General features: G+C 42.5%; 1 protein-coding gene across 1 annotated transcript in view; it reads right to left on the reverse strand.

Moving 5' to 3' along the window:
- wdr90 (WD repeat domain 90) overlaps positions 1-27404 on the reverse strand; it is a 62055-nt gene that overhangs the window by 22408 nt on the left and 12243 nt on the right. Inside the window, exons 6-20 of the mRNA XM_031798856.1 lie at positions 24794-24920; positions 24417-24484; positions 24106-24218; positions 23631-23891; positions 23402-23464; positions 23203-23271; positions 22143-22253; positions 21729-21874; positions 21381-21438; positions 4123-4241; positions 3519-3680; positions 2674-2804; positions 2435-2551; positions 1366-1601; positions 875-1011 (exon numbers count right to left, since the gene is read on the reverse strand). Of these exons, the coding sequence (XP_031654716.1) occupies positions 875-1011; positions 1366-1601; positions 2435-2551; positions 2674-2804; positions 3519-3680; positions 4123-4241; positions 21381-21438; positions 21729-21874; positions 22143-22253; positions 23203-23271; positions 23402-23464; positions 23631-23891; positions 24106-24218; positions 24417-24484; positions 24794-24920 (1918 nt within the window). The remainder of the gene's footprint in view (positions 1-874; positions 1012-1365; positions 1602-2434; positions 2552-2673; positions 2805-3518; positions 3681-4122; positions 4242-21380; positions 21439-21728; positions 21875-22142; positions 22254-23202; positions 23272-23401; positions 23465-23630; positions 23892-24105; positions 24219-24416; positions 24485-24793; positions 24921-27404) is intronic.

Genomic DNA, 27404 nt, shown 5'->3' on the forward strand with positions numbered 1-27404 from the left:
CCAAAAGCGACACACTAATCATATATTTAATAAAACCACTTCCATTCTCCCTCTCTCTCTCATTCTCTAAACCTTTACACCGGTTAACACTGAAGTGTTCAAACTGCGGCAGTGGTCTCGACATTCATACACAAACGTATTAAATGTGTCTATAATAGCCTTGCTGCCCCACAGACTCTGTGTGTGTGTGTGTGTGTGTGTGTGTGTGTGTGTGTGTGTGTGTGTGTGTGTGTGTGTGTGTGTGTGTACACAGTAGGTGCGCGTGCGATTGTGGCTCAGTCACGAATCACAGATTCTCTCATCTCCGGAAGGCCTCCGCTTGATTCCTCTATAACGAGATACCACACTGGTACCAACTGACAGACTGTGACAAGAGCCAAATCTCTGTCACCCGTCCTACACCGCCATCGCTCATGCCTGTAAGAGGCCAAAAGGAAAAAAAATGGGCAAAGAGGGTGAAAGATAGAGGCACAGCAGATGTCACAGGTGTGACACTTCCTTGTGAGGGGTGGTGGTGGTGTTCGAGAGGTTTATGGTAGGTCACAGTAATGACATGACTCAGCTGGCGGGATAAACAGTCACTGACTTAACCGGCTATATATTCAAATCAGCACCAAGACGTTCCACCGACAGCGACAGCTAGTCACGTCCGGCAAATTGGCCGTCGGGTTACGGCGTTTTACAGCACGAGATCAGAATTGAAAGGATTATTGCGAGTCAAGGCAAAACTGTGCTGAAGGTCTTTCGCTGCTCAGAGACTGTATCTAGATTCTACTGTATCAAGGCACCACATAACTTCTATTGTACATTAATCCATCAACTCCAGAACCCACTATGTATACGACAGTATCTCCTCTAGTCTGGGTCTACCTACCTGTGCTCTGCCAGTAGTTTGGCGCTGGCGATGTCAAAGACCCTGACAAGGCCGGAACTGGATCCACAGGAGAAGACTTGCAGGCTGGGGTGGAAGGCCACGGAGCAGGGCGTGTCTTCAGAAACAAAGTCATACAGCTGGAGAAGGCCCAGAGGACACATAGCAGTCATGAGGTTACAGCGATTCAGTCAGATAAGATCACGGTGGAACAGTAAGAATTCTAAGGAGGAGAGGTCAGTTATTTCAGGTGAGAGAAACCTTACAATAATTCTCGAAAAACACAACACTTACCATTTTCTTACTATCGCGTACCAAACCGTGGCATTATCCTTATCAACACTGTTCAAGCAACTATGGTGGACACATGACCAGGCCAGCTCAGTTTGCCTCAATTCGGCTCAGCAGTGCGAAAACAATATGTGGGTTTGAAAATGAGCCTTGTAGCTTTGAGCGTCAGTGTGTGCTATCAGTTCCAGGGCTCGAGTTCCCACCTGCTGCATGGAGTCCATGTCCCAGACGCGCACGGTGCGGTCGCAGGAGGCGGTGGTGATGCGCCGACGGATACCGTCCAAGCTGAAGCCCAGCACGCCGTCCGTGTGTGACCTCATCAGGGTGCTGTAGCCTCGGCTGCTCACGTCCAGGTAGCCCAGGTTACCGCTGGTGGTGGCCGCCATGACGCTGAGGCCGTCGTCGGACACGGACACAAGGCTCACAGGACCCTCGTGTTCTGGGGAGGAAAGACAGGGGGGCTGAGGAACACTGGAGTGTGTGTCTGTGTACTGTAGGCTGAGGAAATGGGAGGCAGCGTGCGCAGAATGTGGGTTTGATTAAACGGCAGTGATTATATTACTCTAAAATCCCATCAAACCTCCTTTGAAACCCTTCATACGAGCAATAAGATTTTTAGCTCTTTGATAAGCGCTTTGACTGGGATTCAACCTGGAAACCCGTTTGATATGGGTTGTCTTCAAACACATTCAGTTAATCAGAGACATTTACTTCAAACACGTTGCTAATTCTTTAGATGCCAGTCAATATTGACACGCTGAATGAGGCAGATGTACTGAATAAAACAAATGACTGTGGCTGAGTGAGATGTCTTTTCTTCCTGCCACTGGTTTTGCAGATGACTTTAGGACTGAGTGATGTGGTTGTTTTTTTTAACCTATATTAGGGAAAGGGAGATACCTAGTCAGCTGTACAACTGAATGCCTTCAACTGCCTTCTTCTGCATTTAACCCAACCCCTCTGAATCAGAGAGGTGCGGGGGGCTGCCTTAATCGACCTCCACGTCTTTGGTGCTCGGGGGAACGGTGGGTTAACTGCCTTGCTCAGGGGCAGAAGGACAGATTTTTAGCATGTCAGCTCGGGGATTCGATCCAGCAACCTTTCGGTTACTGACCCAACACTAGGCCACCTGCCGCCGAAATCACTCTGGATTAGAGTGTCTGCTGAATGACTAAAATGTTCAATGTAAATGTAGATGATTGACAGATCGAGCAGGGATGGAGCTGAATGTTAAAATAAGGGGCCCTGCTGTTGAACTGTGCCTGTTCTCACCAGCCTCCAGGAACACGGTGGAGAAGTCTAGGGGCCAGAGCCGCAGGAAGCCGTCCTCAGAGCCTGTGGCGCAGAACGCTGATGAAACGCTGATGCTGTTGACAGCGATGCCCAGACCTGGTGGGAAGGAGAATTTTTTTATTGTTTAGCACAGTTTAAAGTGAACTCATGTCTCACCTCAAATTACCTTTATCTCTCTCCCTCCCTCCCTACATCCCTCCCCACCACCGTCCTCTCACCCATGCCGAAGGTCTGTTTCTCACGGCGCTGAGCGTGGGGCTGCTGGGCAGGCAGCAGTCTCCTGACGTTCTTGATCGCCACGCTCCCGTAGTCTATCTCCAGGATGTGGCCACTGCGGCTACTGGCAAATCTATTGGAAACAAGGAAACCGAGGCTCCATAATGGCTCAGTCTTCTGAATTAGAAAATTGAGCACTTATGGCCTCCTCTCCGGAGAGTGGGCGGGATTAGGTACTTTAGATTGGGTTATTAGGGGATTGAGTGGTGTGGCTCCAGCAGGTGAGGTATCAGTCACTCAGAGGCAGTGATGTGTGGATCTTTTCAAACCTTTCATAGGCTCAGCGGGAGAGAAGTAGAGAGAGAGAGAGAGAGAAAGAGAAGGCACTGGGTTCTGATTCCACGAAATGGAACTACGCAGGGCTTGGAGGAAGACATAAGTAAGCTCACAGTTTGGAGAGCCAAATTTGCACATGAAACAATTAAAAAATGTTCTTCCACCATGTTTTAAGGTCAAGGTAATTTATCTTAGATGGTAAAATGCTTAGTGGGTCAGATTTAGCCTCGTAAACACCAGACAGAGTTACGCTGCGCTATCAGCAACATCCATAAGCTCACGGGATCAGGCAGCTTTGCGAGGCTTGGTCAGATTTACTGCAGAAGGGTTTCTAGATATACTGTGACATTTACACCCTTCCAGAAGTTATAGACTGCATCTCAAAATGGTACCCTATTCCCTCTGTAGTGTACTACCTTTGACTAGAGCCCTGCACTATTTGGGATGCAACCATAGCCTACCTACAATATATGAAAAGGTTAAAAAAGCTGAAAGGAGTGTGTGGACTCACAGTGTGCGGTCCTCAGGCTCGTGGTCAGCAGAGTGACCCTCCTCAAAGGCCACGTCGGTGAAGTCCAGGGCGTGGTACTCCCCCAGGTTGACCGGACAAGACCGCAGGGCCCCGCTCCGCACACGCCACAACCGAACGTTATCCCGACCACAGGACACCATCCTGGAGCGTAAATACACAAAATAACATATTTGGCTATTTAGCAAAGGCAAAAAATATATATATATATATCATAGTGACACAAACTCAAGATGACAGAATGAACACATTCCTACAGCCATTTATTTTAACCTCTAATGAATCCTGAATGAAGCCTTACATATTTGTATTTATTATGGATCCCCATTACTCTTCCTGGGGTCCAGCAAAATTAAGGCAGTTTATGCACTTAAAACATTACAATAAATTCACAGATTTCACTGCCTGAGGGCACACAGAACACACTGTGTGGCATTAGGCCCCTACTCCACCACTACCACATATCTACATGACTAAATACAGGTATGTATAGTGCGTATGTTATCGTGTGTGTGAGTGTGTGTGTGTGTGTGTGTGTCAATGTTTGTGTTGCTTCACATATTGAAGTATGATAGACTAACGTTACCGTGTGTCATCAAAGAAGGCAATCTTCATGGTCTGTATGTCCACGTCGGTGTGTGCTTTGGCCAGGACAGTCACCTCTCCTCCTTTAGTGACACGCAGGGTGTTCCACACAACCACCATCTGTGGAGGAACGTTAAAAGAGTGAAAAGATTTGACATGGGCCCGCAGGTGCTCAAAAGCTCTATAGCTGCACCATTGAGAGCATCATGACTGACTGCGTCACTGCTTGGTTCGGCAACTGCAAGGCACGACAGAAGGTAGTGAGTATACCCACTGCTGCTACCGGCTATGATACATCCTGTTCCCTAGTCACTTTAACCCGACCTAAACCCAGAAAAATAAATAAACGTCCTCAGCGTTTATTTTAAGCAAACACGTGTCAATATTTGTATGAAACAAATACAAGTTCCATAGACATGTGACTAACAGAAATGGAATAATGTGTCCCTGAACAAAGAGGAGGGGGGGGGGGTCAAATCAAAAGTAACAGCCAGTATTGGTGTGGCCACCATCTGCATTAAGTACTGCAGTGCATCTCCTCCTCATGGACTGCACCAGATTTGCCAGTTCTTGCTGTGAGATGTTACCCCACTCTTCCACCAAGGCACCTGCAAGTTCCCGGGCATTTTTGGGGGGAATGGACATAGCCCTCACCCTCTGATCCAACAGGTCCCAGACCTGCTCAACAGGATTGAGATCCGGGCTCTTCGCTGGCCATGGCAGAACACTGACATTCCTGTCTTACAGGAACACACGCACAGAATGAGCAATATGGTTGGAGGGTCATGTCAGGATGAGCCTGCAGGAAGGGTACCACACGAGGGAGGAGGATGTCTTCCCAGTAACGCACAGAGTAGAGCTTGCCTGCAATGACAACAAGCTCAGTCCGATGATGCTGTGACACACCGCCCCAGACCATGACAGGCCCTCCACCTCCAAATCGATCCTGCTCTAGAGTACAGGCCTCGGTGTAACGCTCATTCCTTCAACGATAAACGCAAATCCGACCATCACCCCTGGTGAGAGAGAACCGCAACTCGTCAGTGAAGAGCACTTTTGCCAGTCCTGTCTGGTCCAAATGGCGGGGGGTTTGTGCCCATAGGTGACGTTGTTGCCGGTGATGTCTGGTGGGGACCTGCCTTACAACAGGCCTACAAGCCCACAGTCCAGCCTCTCTCAGTCTATTGCGGACAGACTAAGCATTGATGGAGGGATTGTGCGTTCCTGGTGCGTTCCTAAACTCAGGCAGTTGTTGTTGCTATCCTGTACCTGTCCTGCAGGTGTGATGTTCGGACGTACCAATCCTGTGCAGGTGTTGTTACACGTGGTCTGCCACTGCGGGGACGATCAGTTGTCCGTCCTGTCTCCCAGTAGCGCTGTCTTAGGCATCTCACAGTACGGACATTGCAATTGATTGCCCTGGCCACATCTGCATGTCTTCATGCCTACTTGCAGCATACCTAAGGCACGTTCACGCAGATGAGCAGGGACCCTGTTCATCTTTCTTTTGATGTTTTTCAGAGTCAGGAGAAAGGCCTCTTTAGTGTCTTAAGTTTTCATAAATGTGACATAATTGCCTACGCTGTGTCTAAACGACCGTTCCACAGGTAAATGTTCATTAATTGTTGATTGAACAAGCATGGGAAACAGTGTTTAAACCCTTTACAATGAAGATCTGTGAAGTTATTTGGATATTTACAAATGATCTTTGAAAGACAAGGTCCTGAAAAAGGGACATATTTTTTTTTTGCTGAGTTTATATGTACATAGCTACAACAATTACCTTGTACAACTGCACATCGACTCAACACGGGTACTTCCTGTGTATAGCCACGCTATTTTCCACATCCTGTGTATAGCCATGCTATTTTCCACATCCTGTGTATAGCCACGCTATTTTCCACATCCTGTGTATAGCCACGCTATTTTCCACATCTTGTGTATAGCCACGCTATTTTCCACATCCTGTGTATAGCCACGTTATTTTCCACTCCGTGTATATAGCCACGTTATTTTCCACTCCGTGTATATAGCCATGTTATTTTCCACTCCGTGTATATAGCCATGTTATTTTCCACTCCCTGTATATAGCCATGTTATTTTCCACTCCCTGAAAATAGCCATGTTATTTTCCACTCCCTGTATATAGCCATGTTATTTTCCACTCCCTGAAAATAGCCATGTTATTTTCCACTCCCTATATAAAGCCACGCTATTTTCCACTCCCTGTATATAGAGTTTATATGTACATAGCTACAACAATTACCCTGTACAACTGCACATCGACTCAACACGGGTACTTCCTGTGTATAGCCACGCTATTTTCCACATCCTGTGTATAGCCATGCTATTTTCCACATCCTGTGTATAGCCACGCTATTTTCCACATCCTGTGTATAGCCACGCTATTTTCCACTCCGTGTATATAGCCATGTTATTTTCCACTCCGTGTATATAGCCATGTTATTTTCCACTCCGTGTATATAGCCATGTTATTTTCCACTCCGTGTATATAGCCATGTTATTTTCCACTCCGTGTATATAGCCATGTTATTTTCCACTCCGTGTATATAGCCATGTTATTTTCCACTCCGTGTATATAGCCATGTTATTTTCCACTCCGTGTATATAGCCATGTTATTTTCCACTCCCTGTATATAGCCATGTTATTTTCCACTCCCTGTATATAGCCATGTTATTTTCCACTCCCTGAAAATAGCCATGTTATTTTCCACTCCCTATATAAAGCCACGCTATTTTCCACTCCCTGTATATAGAGTTTATATGTACATAGCTACAACAATTACCTTGTACAACTGCACATCGACTCAACACGGGTACTTCCTGTGTATAGCCACGCTATTTTCCACATCCTGTGTATAGCCATGCTATTTTCCACATCCTGTGTATAGCCACGCTATTTTCCACATCCTGTGTATAGCCACGTTATTTTCCACTCCGTGTATATAGCCATGTTATTTTCCACTCCGTGTATATAGCCATGTTATTTTCCACTCCGTGTATATAGCCATGTTATTTTCCACTCCGTGTATATAGCCATGTTATTTTCCACTCCGTGTATATAGCCATGTTATTTTCCACTCCGTGTATATAGCCATGTTATTTTCCACTCCGTGTATATAGCCATGCTATTTTCCACTCCGTGTATATAGCCATGTTATTTTCCACTCCCTGTATATAGCCATGTTATTTTCCACTCCCTGAAAATAGCCATGTTATTTTCCACTCCCTATATAAAGCCACGCTATTTTCCACTCCCTGTATATAGAGTTTATATGTACATAGCTACAACAATTACCCTGTACAACTGCACATCGACTCAACACGGGTACTTCCTGTGTATAGCCACGCTATTTTCCACATCCTGTGTATAGCCATGCTATTTTCCACATCCTGTGTATAGCCACGCTATTTTCCACATCCTGTGTATAGCCATGTTATTTTCCACTCCGTGTATATAGCCATGTTATTTTCCACTCCGTGTATATAGCCATGTTATTTTCCACTCCGTGTATATAGCCATGTTATTTTCCACTCCGTGTATATAGCCATGTTATTTTCCACTCCGTGTATATAGCCATGTTATTTTCCACTCCGTGTATATAGCCATGTTATTTTCCACTCCGTGTATATAGCCATGTTATTTTCCACTCCCTGTATATAGCCATGTTATTTTCCACTCCCTGTATATAGCCATGTTATTTTCCACTCCCTGAAAATAGCCATGTTATTTTCCACTCCCTATATAAAGCCACGCTATTTTCCACTCCCTGTATATAGAGTTTATATGTACATAGCTACAACAATTACCTTGTACAACTGCACATCGACTCAACACGGGTACTTCCTGTGTATAGCCACGCTATTTTCCACATCCTGTGTATAGCCATGCTATTTTCCACATCCTGTGTATAGCCACGCTATTTTCCACATCCTGTGTATAGCCACGTTATTTTCCACTCCGTGTATATAGCCATGTTATTTTCCACTCCGTGTATATAGCCATGTTATTTTCCACTCCGTGTATATAGCCATGTTATTTTCCACTCCGTGTATATAGCCATGTTATTTTCCACTCCGTGTATATAGCCATGCTATTTTCCACTCCGTGTATATAGCCATGTTATTTTCCACTCCCTGTATATAGCCATGTTATTTTCCACTCCCTGAAAATAGCCATGTTATTTTCCACTCCCTATATAAAGCCACGCTATTTTCCACTCCCTGTATATAGAGTTTATATGTACATAGCTACAACAATTACCTTGTACAACTGCACATCGACTCAACACGGGTACTTCCTGTGTATAGCCACGCTATTTTCCACATCCTGTGTATAGCCATGCTATTTTCCACATCCTGTGTATAGCCACGCTATTTTCCACATCCTGTGTATAGCCACGTTATTTTCCACTCCGTGTATATAGCCATGTTATTTTCCACTCCGTGTATATAGCCATGTTATTTTCCACTCCGTGTATATAGCCATGTTATTTTCCACTCCGTGTATATAGCCATGTTATTTTCCACTCCGTGTATATAGCCATGCTATTTTCCACTCCGTGTATATAGCCATGTTATTTTCCACTCCCTGTATATAGCCATGTTATTTTCCACTCCCTGAAAATAGCCATGTTATTTTCCACTCCCTATATAAAGCCACGCTATTTTCCACTCCCTGTATATAGAGTTTATATGTACATAGCTACAACAATTACCTTGTACAACTGCACATCGACTCAACACGGGTACTTCCTGTGTATAGCCACGCTATTTTCCACATCCTGTGTATAGCCATGCTATTTTCCACATCCTGTGTATAGCCACGCTATTTTCCACATCCTGTGTATAGCCACGTTATTTTCCACTCCGTGTATATAGCCATGTTATTTTCCACTCCGTGTATATAGCCATGTTATTTTCCACTCCGTGTATATAGCCATGCTATTTTCCACTCCGTGTATATAGCCATGCTATTTTCCACTCCGTGTATATAGCCATGCTATTTTCCACTCCGTGTATATAGCCATGTTATTTTCCGCTCCGTGTATATAGCCATGTTATTTTCCACTCCGTGTATATAGCCATGTTATTTTCCACTCCGTGTATATAGCCATGTTATTTTCCACTCCGTGTATATAGCCATGTTATTTTCCACTCCGTGTATATAGCCATGTTATTTTCCACTCCGTGTATATAGCCATGTTATTTTCCACTCCGTGTATATAGCCATGTTATTTTCCACTCCCTGTATATAGCCATGTTATTTTCCACTCCCTGTATATAGCCATGTTATTTTCCACTCCCTGAAAATAGCCATGTTATTTTCCACTCCCTGTATATAGCCATGTTATTTTCCACTCCCTGTATATAGCCATGTTAGTTTCCACTCCCTGTATATAGCCATGTTATTTTCCACTCCCTGTATATAGCCATGCTATTTTCCACTCCCTGGAACATGTTTATTTAAAAAAAATTTTTTTTACAAAAGGATAGATTTAGAGTTCGATAAACTTGGATTTTTCAGCAGGTACATACACAGGGTGGTACCCTCCACAGCATGGCCTTTGCTCCAGATCAAAACTCCAAACCTACAACCTAATTTTGACTAAAATTAACCAGAGAGATTATTGCTTCCAGGGTTATTTTTCCAAGCCTTATGGAGGGTGCTCTAGCAAACAAACAGCAGAGACCTGAGGACACCATCCAACCTGGAACTGAGTGAGCAGTGTTTGGTCTGATGCTATTTTGAAAGTCAAGAAGAAAAATAGAAAATGAAAAATAAAGTACATTCCTATGATGTATTTTATATGGACTGAATGCTGAGTTAAGGCTCCCAGGCTTGCAAGGACAGACCAGATACAAATTCAATTAGCATGAATGTGTGAAGTAAAGGGTGTCGAGGCCTTTGGGCCCAACAAGTGGCAGGAGTCTTTGAAGCATCCTCTGAAGCCCCCTCCTGCTGTTCAAAGACCATCCACTGGCATTTCCTACAAGAAATCTGCCTCCAGAAATAAAAGCTTCTCCCAAGTGGGCGTGACACCTACTCCCGTTGCCTGCTGCGCTGCTGCTTGGATTCCACCTGGCAATCTGTTCACCGTCTCCCCCTGTCTGGTACAGGTACACCCACCACACTCACCCCTCTCTCCCGAGTTTTCGCTCACCTCCAGCACTCATCCACTGTTGGGCGAGTGACTCTGAAGTCAATATATATTTAATTTGTTTCTTGTGCATTTTTCTATTTGCCAAACTTTCTTTACCCAACCGTGGGACAGACTGTTTGTTCCCACATTCGGGACTCTGACCCTCTATTGGTTACACTGACTTTTGGCCTCCCATCCTATTCTAACCACGTCTCACCGGCTTTGTATTCATGTTACCTGATGGAATTGCTGTTCAATATGATCTTGTTGCCATCTGATGCACATTCAGATGTCATAAATCAGCACTGCAGAGCTCTCCCTGCAGAGCTCTCCCAAATTCTGACTTGTGCTCTGATACCTGCATCACTGATTTCTACACTCGTAAAAGCCTGGGTTTTCTGCACGTTAACAATAGAAGCTTATTACCTAAAATGGATCAATTGAAAGTGTGGGTTCACAGCTCCAATCCAGATATGTTGGTCATTACGGAGATGTGGTTAAAGAAGAGTGCTTTGAATACTGATATTAACCTATCTTGTTATAACATTTTTCGTCAAGACAGATCTTCCAAAGGTGGGGGAGTGGCAATCTTTACCAAGGGTCACCTTCAGTGCTCGGTTGTCTCCACCAAATCTGTCCCCAAACAATTTGATTTGCTGGTTTTAAGCATTCAAATTTCAAATAGCTCTTTGTTGACTGTTGCTGGGTGCTATAGTCCTCCATCAGCACTGGTCTGTACCCTACCTGCCCTAAGCTCTCTCCTGGCCTCTTACACTAATTCTGAACTTGTCCTGCTTGGTGACTTGAACATGCTTAATGCAACCGCTGTGTCAGATTTTTATTTTTTTTACTTTACGGAAAAAGCATAATCTGAGAACGGTGCGCAGAGCCCAAACATATCCGCCATGTTGGGTAGTCAACATTATTCATAAACAGCATTATAAATATTCACTTACTTTTGATGATCTTCATCAGAATGCACTCCCAGGAATCGCAGTTCTACAATAAATTCTTGTTTTGTTCGATAATGTCCATCATTTATGTCCATTTATGTCCAGTAGCTTCTTTTGTTTGGGCGTTTGGTAAATAAATCCAAATGCGCAATCTGGTCCATTCGGACGAAACGTTCAAAAAGTTATATTACAGGTCGAAGAAACTTTTCAAACTAAGTATAGAATCAATTTTTTACGATGTTTTTATCATAAAAGTACAATGTTCCAACCGGAGAATTCCATTATCTTTTGAAAAGCAATGGAACGACAGCTACCTCTCAAGTGAAAGCGCGTGACTGAGAACGAGGCTGTAGGCAGACCACTGACTCAAAGATCTCCCATCCGGCTCCACATCACAGTAGAATCCTCAAGTTTCTAAAGACGGTTGACATCTAGTGGAAGCCTTAGGAGGTGCAACAACCAATATCCCACTGTGTTTTCAATAGGGGTGAGTTCAAAAACTACAAACCTCAGATTTCCCACTTCCAGTTTGGATTTTTTCTCAGGTTTTTGCCTGCCATATGGGTTCTGTTTTACTCACAGACATCATTCAAACAGTTTTAGAAACTTCAGAGTGTTTTCTATCCTATTCTATCTATTCTATCTAATAATATGCATATATTAGCATCTGGGACTGAGTAGAAGGCAGTTCACTCTGGCCATGCTATTCATCCAAAAGTAAAAATGCTGCCCCCTATCCCAAAGAAGTTAAGGAGATGTGCATATATATTTCCATGTCTAAAAATTTTATTTTCATCAACATTTATAATGAGTATTTCTGTGAATTCACATGGCTCTCTGCAATATCACTGCATGTTTTGGAACATCTGAATGTAACACGCCAATATAAAATAAGATTTTGGGATATAAATATGAACTTTACCGAACAAAACATACATGTATTGTGTAACATGAAGTCCTATGAGTGTCATCTGATGAAGATCAAAGGTTAGTGATTACTTTTATCTCTATTTGTGCTTTTTGTGACTCCTCTCTTTGGCTGGAAAAATGGCTGGGTTTTTCTGTGAGTTGGTGGTGACCTAACAATCGTTTGTGGACACTGTGGCTGGATTAACGAGAATTTTATCTTTAAAATGGTGCGGCACCCCAGTCCTAGACAGGTTAAACCACCTGACCAAGTCCTAAAGCAAATGGGACTCCCTAAATCCTTCTCAGATTATCACCAATCCCAAAAGGTATGACTCCAAACACCCAGAAAAGGCTACTCTCCTCGATGTTATCCTCACAAATAATCCTGATATGTATCAGTCTGGTGTTCTGTCATGACCTTAGTGATCCCTGTTTTACAGCATGTGTTCGTAATGGCTGCTCAGTGAAACGATCTGTCCTGATTTGTCATAAACAATTGCTAAAAAAAACTTTAATGAGCAAGCTTTCCTTCATGAACTAGCCTCTAAAATGGTATAGAATCCGCTAGATCCCCTCTGTCAAAGACACTTGGACCTTCTTATTTGATATTTTCAGTGGTATTGTTAACAAACACACCCCTATAAAGAAAAAAAGAAGTAAAAACAGGTTCCGCCCCTGGTTCGACCGTGATCTTGCAGAGTTACTCCACCTCAAGAATTGCATTTGGTGAAAGGCTCGGCACACGCATACTCAGGTTGACTATCTTTCATTCAGGCAAATGAGAAATGAGTGCACTCAGGCCAACGTTAGTTACTTTAAGGGGTATGTTCTCTTTTTGTGTGTATAACCCAAAGTAGTTCTGGAAAACAGTTAAAGACCTGGAGAATAAACTCTCCTCACAGCTGCCCATGTCCCTTAATGTTGATGATGTGGTTGTTACTGACAAGAAGCACGTGGCTGAGCTCTTTAATCACCACTTCATTAAGTCAAGATTGCTATTTCACTCAGCCATGCCTCCTTGCCAATCCAACATTTCCTCATCTCCCACACTCTTCTAATGTGACTATCCCCGATGCTTCTCCCTATTTTCCCCCTGCCCTGCAACAAAGTTTCTCGGCAGTTAAGGGTGCTCTTGAGCGAGTAGATGTTCTTTAACATTCGACCATCAGATTCGCCACCAATGCTCCTTATTGGACACATCACTGTACTCTATACTCCTCTGTAAACTGGTCATCTCTGCATACCTGTTACAAGACCCACTGGTTGATGCTTATTTATAAAACCCTCTTAGGCCTCACTCCCCCCTATCTGAGATATCAACTGCAGCGCTCATCCTCAACATACAACACCCGTTCTGCCAGTCACATTCTGTTAAAGGTCCCCAAGCCTCCCGAGTGGGAGGCAATGCCACCAGAGACTCTGGGCCGCGACCGGGAGGTCCATGGGGCGACGTACAATTGGCCTAGCGTCGTCCGGGTTTGACTGATTTTGATTTATTTTAGTCCCCATTTGGACTAATCTTCCAAGAGTGCTTAAACATTAAAATACGAAAAAAAATTCACATATAACACACTATTACAAACATACATAATATACTAACACAATGACCCAATAAATACTCGATCTAAAAAAACTATAGTCCCACAACATTTCTATGTATTATATTCCAATTGTTTTAAAATCATGTTTAAATGTATATATTGAAAGGTTTCTAGTTTGCTCAGTTAATTTATTCAATTTATTTATTGCTCTAAATCGAAATGTTCTTTTGCCTATTTCTCTTTTCTGTCTGGATAACGCATAGATGGTGGACAATCTATTCCTAGTATTTACAGAATGTCTGTCTCTTACCAACTGAATACAGTTGTGAATAGAACTTGGCCGTTTTAAATGATGTATATTATGAAATAAAATAAGCATGTTTTTTTCAATTATCCTGTCGATTGATGACCAACCAAGAACACTGCGCATGACTGCAACAGAAAAACCGTATCTTCCCCTTAAAACAATCCTTGCTGCTTTGTTCTGTGCATTCTGCAGCCTCCTAACTTCACTTAATGATGCATTTCCCCAGACCACAGAACAGTAGTTCACCTCTCAATTAATGCTTGTGTTATTTGCTGAATAATTTTTCCTGGTAAATATTTAGCTATCCTTCTGATTAAGCATGCTGTTTTAATATTTTTTATATATAAAGAGATTAGTTATTTGAGATGATCATGATAAGCAGTTGTCTAGCTGCACTCCCAATAGTTTGGTTTCTGACACATCTTCAATTTGTACTCCTCCCATGCTTAATTGTATCCCATGCTGTTTTGGCCTTTTCCTAGTTGAACAGACCAACATAACTTTGGTTTTCTTGATGTTTAAAACAAGTTTGTTTTGGCAAACCCACTCCCTGATATTCTCCAAATCTCCTTGTAAAGCTTGCTGTACCTGTTTAACCGATTGTCTTGCTGCATAAATTGTAGTATCAACTGCAAATATAGTAGCTTTAGTTTCAGCTAAGGCATAGGGAAGATCGTTGGTATATATTAAATAAAGAAGTGGCTCAAGGCAGCTGCCCTGCGGTATTCCACAGTTTAACAAGAGGGGAAGAAAATGAACCATTGATATAGGTGGACTGTTTCCTGTCAGTTAGATACAGTGGGGCAAAAAAGTATTTAGTCAGCCACCAATTGTGCAAGTTCTCCCACTTAAAAAGATGAGAGGCCTGTAATTTTCATCATAGGTACACAACTATGACAGACAAAATGAGAGAAAAAAAATCCAGAAAATCACATTGTAGGATTAATGAATTTATTTGCAAATTATGGTGGAAAATAAGTATTTGGTCTGGAAGTCTGTCATAGTTGAAGTGTACCTATGATGAAAATGACAGGCCTCTCTCATCTTTTTAAGTGGGAGAACTTGCACAATTGGTGGCTGACTAAATACTTTTTTGCCGCACTGTATGACTGTACCCAATTCAATGCTACCTCCTTAAAACCATAATGCATACTTTTTGTCCAAATGATTTCATGATCCACTAAATCAAATGCTGCACTGAAATCTAAAAATAGTACACCCACAAATCTGCTATTATCCATAGCATTGAGCCACTGGTCAGCCATGTCAACCAATGCAGTGGTAGTGGAATGGTTTCTACGATAAGCATGCTGATTGGCTGTAATCAGATCATTATTTTCCATGTACTCCCACATTTGTCTACTCACAATACCCTCCAATATCTTACTGAGTGTAGGGAGTAGACTAATTGGTCGACTATTGGAAGGAGTAATGGGTTCTTTGCAGTCTTTCGGAATAGGACACAGTTTCGCATGCTTCCATACATTTGCAAACATCCCCTTTTCAAGTGACCAATTAAATATGTATTTCAGTGGAACTGCAATCTGGGGAGAAGCACAGCGAAGCAAAAGAAGTGTCCATAAGACCATAACCTGTACATTTACCATCAGGTAATGACTTCAATAGGTTTAACACCTCCTCCACTGACACCGTTTGAAGACGAAAAGAGCAGATCTTGTTGCTCATAATATGATCATCAATCCATTGGACAATAGCTTGTTTGGAAGAATGTATGTTTACATTGTTGCTCAGTAATTACATTTTCTTTGTAAAAAAATCTGCAAAATGATTGGCAATATCAACTGGTTTTGTTATTATTCTCCAATCAACCTCCACACTAGATGGGCATGATGAGATAGATGCACCAAGTAAGCCCTTAACTGTGTTCCATACCTTTTTAGAATCGTTTTTACAAACAATAAACGCATCGTTGTAAAATAAAATAAAAAAGTGTCTTTCGATTCAATTTAACTGCATAATTACGTAATGTTCTATAATTCTGTTCATCAATTTTGAATTTTGACTTGGCTGCTTAGACTTATTTCTTTGAGAAAAAGCCTCACCCAGTTCATCATCAATCCATGGAAATGGACGGGCACCAACTGTACTCTTTCTTATAGGGGCATAATGGTCCATTACCTCAGTGAGCAAATCAATTAAACATTTCTGTACCGTGATTTAAATCATCCTCGAGATGAATCAGCTTCCAGGGTACAGCAGCCAAATCATTTAGAAATAGCTCATGATTAAATGTTTTAAATTTTATTTTGACCACAATCCTAGGGGGTTTATTTGGAACCTTGGTGTTCATGGTTATGGTCACAATATTATGGTCTGTCCAGCCCACTGGCATTGATCTGGCTTTTAAGCATTGCAATGGTATATTACAGAAAATCAGATCAATGCATGTGTCTGAACGATGACCCAACTTAATTGAAGATCTAGTTGTATCACAGTTCTTGGCATATCTCATCAATTTAGTTCTATTCGAATTATTGTGATCCTTCCAGTTTATATTAAAATCACCCAAGATAAATACATCTCTGTTGCCATCTGTGGCCTGGTCAAACCCAGTACATAAGTCATCCAGAAAGGACACCTTAGAGCTAGGAGGTCTATACACACACATCCTACCAATATGGGTGCCTGGTGAAGAAGATGTACTTGAGCCCATAGTTTGACATACATTAAGATCATCCCTCCTCTTAAAAAGGTATATGATTCTGAATACAGTGCTAAACCCCTACCATTCCTATTCCTGTCCCTTCTCAGCAGACTATATCCTTGAATGTTAATTTGCCCATCATTTACAGATGCATCAAAATGCGTTTCGGTCAAAGCCAAAATATGAATTTTATTTATGTTGACCAAGTTAAAAACCTCATGTATTTTGTTAGGAAGGCTACATACATTAACCTGAGCTATATGCAGCCCTTTCCTTATCAAGTGGAGATCAATATAGCATGTATTCGTTATAGTTGAAGTTGTCATGATACACCACAACACAAACTCAGATTTGAACATTAAATTAAAATAGCCAGGGAGTTACTCCAGAGTCCCGATACAATTGCCCGTTGATATAAAGTTTATCCATCACCATGGAGACTCGTTAATTCAGGCAACGCGTTTCCTTCATGATGGGATATAGTCTTTCTCCTTTCATTGATCTCGGTGGGGAAGTGTTCATTCATTCCAAAAATCAGTGTTTCTGAGTTCTCTGCCCAAGTTCTTCATCATTTCCTTTTGCTTAAATTTGTCAAAACATTCGATAATAGCCAGTGGCCTATTTCCAGAGGCCTTACCTCTGAGGCCGCATAACATCAGTGGGCAATTTTAATTGAGTTTTAATTGAATTGACATAAAGTCTCGGACTGTGTCCTCACAGCCTCTGCTGTTGTCATTCTCCGGTATCCCTGAGAATATTAGATTGTTCCGCATTGATCTACACAGTACATCAAGCAATGTTTCTTTAAGTTGTTTGTCCTCCCTTTGCACCACCTCCACCTTGCAATGAATAGAGTCTACAGTACCTTTCAGCGCCGTGTTTCCTTAGAATCATCCAGCGTGTTTACAGGCAGAGTTAATCACACAAACAAACTGTTCAGCCGCAACTGATGAAACTAAAGTTAAGTGACAACAAACACTTAATTGAAGAAAAAAATTAGATTGTATGAGGTGATGAAAAAATGTGTCTTTACAAAAACTATAAATTGCACTGATGAAACAAATGTTGTAATTAGGGAGGGTTTGGTTTGGCCGGTAGGGAGGGTTTGGCCGGTAGGGATATCCTTGTCTCATCGCGCACTAGCGACTCCTGTGGCGGGCCGGGCGCAGTGCACGCTAACCAGGTTGCCAGGTGCATGGTGTTTCCTCCGACACATTGGTGCGGCTGGCTTCCGGGTTGGATGCGCGCTGTGTTAAGAAGCAGTCCGGCTTGGTTGGGTTTGGAGGACGCATGGCTTTCGACCTTCGTCTCTCCCGAGCCCGTACGGGAGTTGTAGCGATGAGACAAGATAGTAACTACTAACAATTGGATACCACAAAATTGGGGAAAAAAGGGGGTAAAATTCAACAACAAAAAAAAAGGTCCCCAAAGCACACACATTCCTGAGTCGCTCCTCTTTTCAGTTCGCTGCAGCTAGTGACTGGAACGAGCTGCAACAACAATTAATCGCTTAATTCAAAGACTCAATCAGGAAAACACTTAATGACAGTTGTGACTGCTTTGTGTGATGTATTGTTCTCTACCTTCTTGCCCATTGTGCTGTTCTCTGTGCCCAATAATGTTTGTACCATGTTTTGTGCTGCTACCATGTTGTTTTTATGTTGCTACCATGCTGTGTTATCATGTGTTGCTGCCTTGCTATGTTGTCTTAGGTCTCTATGTAGAGTTGTCTCTCTTGTTGTGATGTGTGTTTTGTCTTATATTTATATCTTATTTTTAATCCCAGGCCCCCGGCCCCGCAGGAGGCCTTTTGCCTTTTGGTAGGCCGTCATTGTATATAAGAATTTGTCCTTAACTTACTTTCCCAGTTAAATAAAAAAATATAGCCATGTTATTTGCTACTCCCTGTATACAGCCATGTTATTTTCTACTCCCTATATACAGCCATGTTATTTTCTACTCCCTATATACAGCCATGTTATTTTCTACTCCCTATATACAGCCATGTTATTTTCTACTCCCTATATACAGCCATGTTATTTTCTACTCCCTATATACAGCCATGTTATTTTCTACTCCCTATATACAGCCATGTTATTTTCTACTCCCTATATACAGCCATGTTATTTGCTACTCCCTGTATATAGCCATGTTATTTGCTACTCCCTGTATATAGCCATGTTATTTGCTACTCCCTGTATATAGCCATGTTATTTGCTACTCCCTGTATATAGCCATGTTATTTGCTACTCCCTGTATATAGCCATGTTATTTGCTACTCCCTGTATACAGCCATGTTATTTGCTACTCCCTGTATACAGCCATGTTATTTGCTACTCCCTGTATACAGCCATGTTATTTGCTACTCCCTGTATACAGCCATGTTATTTGCTACTCCCTGTATACAGCCATGTTATTTGCTACTCCTTGTATACAGCCATGTTATTTGCTACTCCCTGTATACAGCCATGTTATTTGCTACTCCCTGTATACAGCCATGTTATTTGCTACTCCCTGTATACAGCCATGTTATTTGCTACTCCCTGTATACAGCCATGTTATTTGCTACTCCCTGTATATAGCCATGTTATTTGCTACTCCCTGTATATAGCCATGTTATTTGCTACTCCCTGTATATAGCCATGTTATTTGCTACTCCCTGTATATAGCCATGTTATTTGCTACTCCCTGTATATAGCCATGTTATTTGCTACTCCCTGTATATAGCCATGTTATTTGCTACTCCCTGTATATAGCCATGTTATTTGCTACTCCCTGTATATAGCCATGTTATTTGCTACTCCCTGTATATAGCCATGTTATTTGCTACTCCCTGTATATAGCCATGTTATTTGCTACTCCCTGTATATAGCCATGTTATTTGCTACTCCCTGTATATAGCCATGTTATTTGCTACTCCCTGTATATAGCCATGTTATTTGCTACTCCCTGTATATAGCCATGTTATTTGCTACTCCCTGTATATAGCCATGTTATTTGCTACTCCCTGTATATAGCCATGTTATTTGCTACTCCCTGTATATAGCCATGTTATTTGCTACTCCCTGTATATAGCCATGTTATTTGCTACTCCCTGTATATAGCCATGTTATTTGCTACTCCCTGTATATAGCCATGTTATTTGCTACTCCCTGTATATAGCCATGTTATTTGCTACTCCCTGTATATAGCCATGTTATTTGCTACTCCCTGTATATAGCCATGTTATTTGCTACTCCCTGTATATAGCCATGTTATTTGCTACTCCCTGTATATAGCCATGTTATTTGCTACTCCCTGTATATAGCCATGTTATTTGCTACTCCCTGTATATAGCCATGTTATTTGCTACTCCCTGTATATAGCCATGTTATTTGCTACTCCCTGTATATAGCCATGTTATTTGCTACTCCCTGTATATAGCCATGTTATTTGCTACTCCCTGTATATAGCCATGTTATTTGCTACTCCCTGTATACAGCCATGTTATTTGCTACTCCCTGTATACAGCCATGTTATTTTCTGCTCCCTGTATATAGCCATGTTATTTTCTACTCCCTGTATACAGCCATGTTATTTTCTGCTCCCTGTATACAGCCATGTTATTTTCTGCTCCCTGTATACAGCCATGTTATTTTCTACTCCCTGTATACAGCCATGTTATTTTCTACTCCCTGTATACAGCCATGTTATTTTCTGCTCCCTGTATATAGCCATGTTATTTTCTACTCCCTGTATACAGCCATGTTATTTTCTGCTCCCTGTATACAGCCATGTTATTTTCTACTCCCTATATACAGCCATGTTATTTTCTTCTCCCTGTATACAGCCATGTTATTTTCTGCTCCCTGTATATAGCCATGTTATTTTCTACTCCCTATATACAGCCATGTTATTTTCTACTCCCTATATACAGCCATGTTATTTTCTACTCCCTGTATACAGCCATGTTATTTTCTGCTCCCTGTATATAGCCATGTTATTTGCTACTCCCTGTATATAGCCATGTTATTTGCTACTCCCTGTATATAGCCATGTTATTTTCTACTCCCTATATAAAGTTATTTTTACTGGTCATTGTTATTCAATCTTATTCACCATGTTTTATCTTTAACTCTGCATTGTTGAAAAAGGCCCCGTAAGCATTTCACTGTTAGTCTACACCTGTTTACGAAGCATGTGACAATTAATTGTTTTGTTTTTTAAGTTAGGCCCCCACCTCCACACAACAAGCAATTAACTTTCTGTTCACAGTCACAGCAATCAGTCAACCAAAAGGTAACTAACACTGATTGCGAAGCCATGGTAAAAGTCATGATGATGATAATGAATTGCTTTCCCCCCCCCCCAGAGCGTTTCTCATTAGATCCCTAAGCAGTGCGTTGAAGTGTTTTTCTATTGACCTTGGTTGCTCCCTAGCTGGGTAGCCATGGTAAACAGACTGTTGTGTTTTCAGGTAAGAAAACAGCTAGAAGGCCAAAAGAAAGATAATTGTTTAACCTGAAACAAACTGAGTTTAAGACTGAATAAGGTCATCTTGGCTGTAGCCAAAAAGTGACTAAGAAGAATTGTTTTGACAGAATTGTATTTATGGATTATATTAAGAATACAATCTGGATACCATTCTTCCTAGTCATGGACTGTATCCTTTGAATACAGTATCTGCAAACAATTCTTCCGAGTCACGCATCATATCATGGCTGTTGGCTGTGGCGCTTACTGTTTTACTGTGGCCGTCTTTCCCCACTCCACATAGAACCCCACCGCTGTAGGAGAAGCTGAGGACAACAAGAAGCACAAGTCATGAACAGAGTGAATATCAGTCCTTAAAGCGAATGTGTGTGTTGTATTATACTGTATATGCGTGTGGTTAACTCAATGAGGACAATGGGACAGGAACACACAGGGGAAAGTCAAATGTGAAGAGGAGTTACATAAGAGGGGAGATGTGAGGTGAAGAGGTGTGTGCGTTTACATGTGAAGGGTCACCTTAGTGAGGTCAGCAAGTGAGCATGGGTCTTGTGGCTGAGCGTGTGCGTTTGTGGTTGTGTGTGAACGGTCACCTCACCTCAACGAGGACAGTGAGTGAGCGTGGGTCTTGAACATGGCCAAGCAGTTGGCCTTGAGGTAGTTCCAAACCCGCACCACACTCTGAATGCCGGTCTGGGCCGAGGCCAGCACTGTGCTGTTCCCATTGAACGTGAGAGCAGACACCTGACAGCACACAGAGACAACACACTGTGAGGTGACATTGATGCCACCTTGACAGTGATAAAAATGCAGCGCTAGTGTCAAAAAAGACCACGGAACTCTCATTACCTGCTGTGGCATTTCATTCAAAACCTGTTGTAGTACAACGTCTACAGCACCAGCCAGGCCAAGTATTTGAAGTTGCATGGCCTACTATGACAACAGCGGCGCTGTTTGTGAGTGTGTGTTGTGTGTGTATATTCAGGATATTTAATTAAACTGTGTGTTACACCTTATCAGTGTGGCCGATGAAGAACCTCTGCTGTCCGGAGGAGACCTTCATGGAGACGATGATGGCGTGACAGGGATACACCACCGTATCCCCAGACTTAGTCCATAGAGCCTAAAGGGAGAGCGGTAGTAGATTTGGTATTTATAAACAGAGTAGTTTGAATCCTGGGTGCTGATTGACTGAAAGCCGCGATATATCAGACCGTATACTACGGGTATGACAAAATGTACATTTTTACTGCTCTAATTACGTTGGTAGCCAGTTTATAATAGCAATAAATCACCTCGAGTCTTTGTGGTATACGGCCAATATAGGGCTGTATCCAGGCACTCTGCGTTGTGCATAAGAACAGTCCTTAGCTGTGGTATATTGGCCATATACCACACCTCCCCGGGCCTTATTTCTTAAATATACAGTACTTGTGTATATGATATATAGTTTTGTCATATATGATCTCACAGAGAGAGAGAAACTCATATCTGATATTATATTTGTAACATATAAAAATGGTATGATATCTAATATATGGCAACGATGGATCATACGTTTTCCTTTACTTATTTCACATGACGTACAGGACTTTATAACCCCTTTTTTCTATCTTGTCTCATCGCTGCAACTCCTCAACGGGCTCAGGAGAGGCGAAGGTCGAGCCATGCGTCTGCCGAAACATGAACCGTCAAACCACGCTTCTTAACACCTGCCCGCTTAACCCAGAAGCCAGCTGCACCAATGTGTCGGAAGAAACAGCGTTCAACTGACGACCGAAGTCAGCCTGCAGGCACCAGGCCAGCCATAGGGAGTCGCTAGAGTGCGATGAACCAAGTAAAGCCTCCCCGGCCAAACCCTCCCCTAACCCAGACTACGTTGGTCCAATTGTGCGCCACCCTATGGGACTCCCGGTCACGGCCGGTTGTGACACAGCCTGAGATCGAACCAGAGTCTGTAGTGACGCCTCAAGCACTGCGACGCAGTGCCTTAGACCGCTGCGCCACTCGTGAGGCCCCCGTGTGAAAACATCTCATAGCGTAAACAAACACAGTGACACCTTGAGACTTACACATTTCATAGTGGCTCCCCCAAAACCAATGATTCTGTTGAGCCTGAGGATGGGGTCAGGATGCAGCTTCTGAGTAGACAGAAACAGGATTCACACCAATAACTGTATGGGTTCACACAATATCATTGTACGCAAACTAACAAAGTCGTCAGGTGTTTCAAAATCTGAAGTCAATCTCTTTTTTCTTGTCTTTTCTTACCCGCTGTTGGGATTCCTTGGCTATGGGAAGAGTGACAGGTCTTGAGACTGCTGTACAAACAATCTGGAAATGCAAAGAGACGAATGCGGAATCCTTCAACAATACAGAAACAAAGCAGTGTGTAGGAGCAGGGAAAGCACAGGAAGTGGCTTTGTGAAAGAGGTCTGTTACATGAAGGTGGAGTGTAAATTGAGAGGTGTGTGTGTAAGTGCTAAATGGTGTGTCTCACCTCCTCTACGTCACTGTCGTCTCTGTGGGTGTTGATGTCATCCTCGGTGTGGGCGTAAACGTGCACGCCCCCATCGTCCGTGCACGGTATCCTGACAGCCGAGCGGTGCGACCTGGAGGTCCTCGACCCCTGACCTTTTCCCAGGTTGACGCCAGGGCAATGCCAGTCGTCCTGTGATGTGTCTTGGCCGTTCAGGCCAGATGTGACCACTCCCAGCTCAGCAATACTGGACGTCTCCAGAGTGGTGCGATGCCTTGGGTGCTGGGGGAGGAAACGGAACATCAGGTTATGACAATGCGAAATACAGCCGTTTGTAATTGTACACAGAACAGACAGTCTGACACAGACAATATACAGAAAATGGGACGACCACAGATATACACATATACTTAGAGCATGAAAATACAATTTCAGACACAAAGAACACACACACACAAACCAACCAACCACCCACCCACCCAGGCTATTGTCTTACTAGTTTGGGGGTGGTGATCTGCTGGATGAGTGACACTCTGTCTTGCACTGGTTTGCTGATGTTCACACTGCGAGACATCTCTCTCATGGGACTCCTCTCTGCTGGGGAACATGCTGGGGCAAGACAACAATAACGTGCTGTTACCACAGAATTTGTACTGTGCAATTATTGTTTTCATTCTACTGTAATTATACACTAACATAGTAATCACTGCATTTGTCACAATTGCTGCTTAGGCACATCTATTCTTAACTTCATAGGAATTAGAGGTAAATCAAACATTCATAGGTGTTATAGTGCTGTCCACTTACTAGATACAGCGCTGGGATAGCCTTTCTGAATGGAGTCAAAGGGCATCTTGGCTCCGTCTGATGGAAACCTGTTAGAATAAACAAAGTAGCAGCTCAAAAGTTTTAAACATAAGAAGCAGTTGAAAGGCAAGTTGACACTTCAATACCGACTGAAACTAGAAAATGTGCATAGCGTCAGCAATTGATTTGAATTGTGACAGCAGCTCGATTCACCCTGTCTACGGTAACTGGATAGCAGTTCATTAGGGCATACCGGTGCAAAAAGTTTGAAAATGTTATTTAACAGACAACGAAAACAAGCAGTTATTTTTGGTAGTCGCTCGCTTTTTCAATTAAGTTTTCTCCCATTTGAATACCACCCTGGTGAGGCCACCCACCTGATGTAGTCATAGAGGTCATGCCAGCTGCCTCCCTTGGGCACAGGGAAGGACATCTCCCTAGGCATGGGGCCTGTGCCCAGAGATGACGCCAACCCGGCCTGCTTTGCCTCATTGAAGGACACTCCTGGAGGGAAATGAACAAAGGATAAAAAGATGAGGAAGTATATTGAAGAGATAGATTAATTAGCCTTGGAGCCGGGCTAGAACCTTGACGGAGGCACAATGAATGAACACAATTGATTGCACCCCCACACAGCCTGGTCAATTGCACTGTGGTTGAATTGAATAATTATTTTTGAAATAAAAGTAAGTACTTCAAACTCAGGAGATGGCCATGAATAAGTAAGTTCAGCTGTTTTTGAAAAATTTCAAGTACAAAAAAATGCACTTCAAATTCAGGAAATGGTCTGAAATAAGCAGGTTGAAGGTTCAGCTGTTAAACATTTTATAAACTAAAAAAAATATGCCAAACTAAGGAAATGGTCTTATAAATAGGCTTAGCTGAAGGATTCTCTGCATTTGAACTATTTCTATAAAAATGCATAGATAAGGCCCAGGCTTTTGAACATCCTGAAGAAAATGAGCCCTTAACCTAAATATATTTTTGTTTAACTATGTGGTAGCTATACACCCACCGGACAGTTTATTAGGTACAGGACCATGATCGCTGGTGCCAGGTGTCCCGGATCCAGTATCACACTTGTTGCTGAGAGGTCAAAGAAAAATGGTGGGCCTCCCGGGTGGTGCAGTGGTTAAGGCAAAGGTGGGTACGCCCCAGTACTAGATGGGTGTACCTAATAAGCTGGCTGGTGAGTGAATATTTCTACACTGAATGGGGTCTTAAGTGCAGTGCTCTGTTCACAACCACGCTGGCCTTGAAAGCTCCCCAGACCTGCCCAACTTTTGAGAGTACCAGACTCATGCAGCAAATTGGAGATTCATGTGCTTAGACAAACATTATGGATCACACCTGGTTCAGTTCAGTCAGTCCTCTGAAAAGGTATTTACAAAACATAAATAAAAAATTCATACTGATAAGTACAGAACATAAAATAAATATGTTTTGCGGAATTAGCACAGATTGTCTGTATGTTTATTCCATGACATGTACAGTGTAGAATGGAGATAATTATCTATAACATTTTTCTTAGCTCATGCCCCCAAGCTTAGTCTCTATAGTAGAGGAACGCTTGTCACCTCTCAAATCACTAGGGCCAGCTCACAAGTATTGGCTTTTTAGACACGGTTCCTAATCAACACTAAAAGCAAAATAATTTTGAAAACATTAAAACAAAAACAAATGAACACAGACCGCAAACTGGCTACACAAAGCTTAAGTAGGCTGCCGTAAAGAGAATCTGAACGCTGTTCGCTAGGCTACCGCAAAGGGAATCTGAAAGCTGTTCGCTAGAAGAGTCCGCTGTTCCATCCTACGTAAAGGTGCCTACTGTATTTCTTTGAAGCACTTACATAATTTCAGAGTTTCGAAGATGTATAAAATCTCAAATCTAGTGCAAAGGCATTTTAGAAGCATTACCTCTATAGCAAATACCAGACACTCATTCATTCTTCATTGTGCAGTCATCTAAAATCCCGACTCCATTTAATGCAAATATGTTTCATTATTTTTTATTATACTTTTGTAATGCTTTTTGTGACGTGGATCATAATTACAGTTACAGTCTATCAGGTTGCGTGATGCTCGTAACGTTACGTGGAAAATACAACTAATGGGACGCAGCATTGTGCGACCAGTTATTTTTCTAACTTTCATTTAATTTCTTTCACTAGCAAATGCGTGTGAACTGCTGGCACTTTACAGGCGGACTACACCGCTCACGTGTTGAAAAAATACATTTTTGAATCTATATTATTCAATTATTGCACCCACACTGCTCGCACAATTTTTCTCTCCATGTCCCTGGACATTCATACCCGGATCTCACAGCTAGCTAGCTGCTATCCGTGTGACCATCGGAGCTAGCAAGCTCCGTCAATCACTCCTGAGTTCCATCAATCACACCTGGGCTGCAGTCACCTATCCGGACCCGTTTTACTGCCTTCGCGGAGCCCCACCGGGCCTTCACAACTGGACTGCCGACGTTATCTACCCGAAGGAGTTATTCGGCCGGCTCCTCCGTCGCGACGTTACCTGAACGCCCATCTGCGGCCTGCTAACCGTTAGCTGTCTTACCGGCTGCTATCTGAATAGACAATCGGACAATTTTTTTATTATTATTTTTTTTAAATTATTTTTTAAATTATTATTATTATATTTTCTTCTTGGGCCTCTATAACTATATCTATTGTTTTTATTTTTGTTGTTGTTGTGTGATTTGGATTAATCCCCTCTACCACACGGAACCCCACTAATCTACTGACGGAACGTAAGGGGTGGCTAACAGACCTCCATCCTATGCTAGCTTGCTACCGATGCCCTGGCTAGCTGTCTAAATCACCAACCAACCTCTCCACTCACCGGACCCTTTTGATCACTCGACTAAGCATGCCTATCCTTAATGTCAATATGTCTTGTCCATTTCTGTTCTGGTTAGTGTTTATTGGCTTATTTCACTGTAGAGCCTCTAGTCCTGCTCACTATACCTTA

The sequence above is a fragment of the Oncorhynchus kisutch genome, linkage group LG20 (genome assembly GCF_002021735.2).
Source record: "Oncorhynchus kisutch isolate 150728-3 linkage group LG20, Okis_V2, whole genome shotgun sequence".
NCBI classification, from domain to species: domain Eukaryota; kingdom Metazoa; phylum Chordata; class Actinopteri; order Salmoniformes; family Salmonidae; genus Oncorhynchus; species Oncorhynchus kisutch.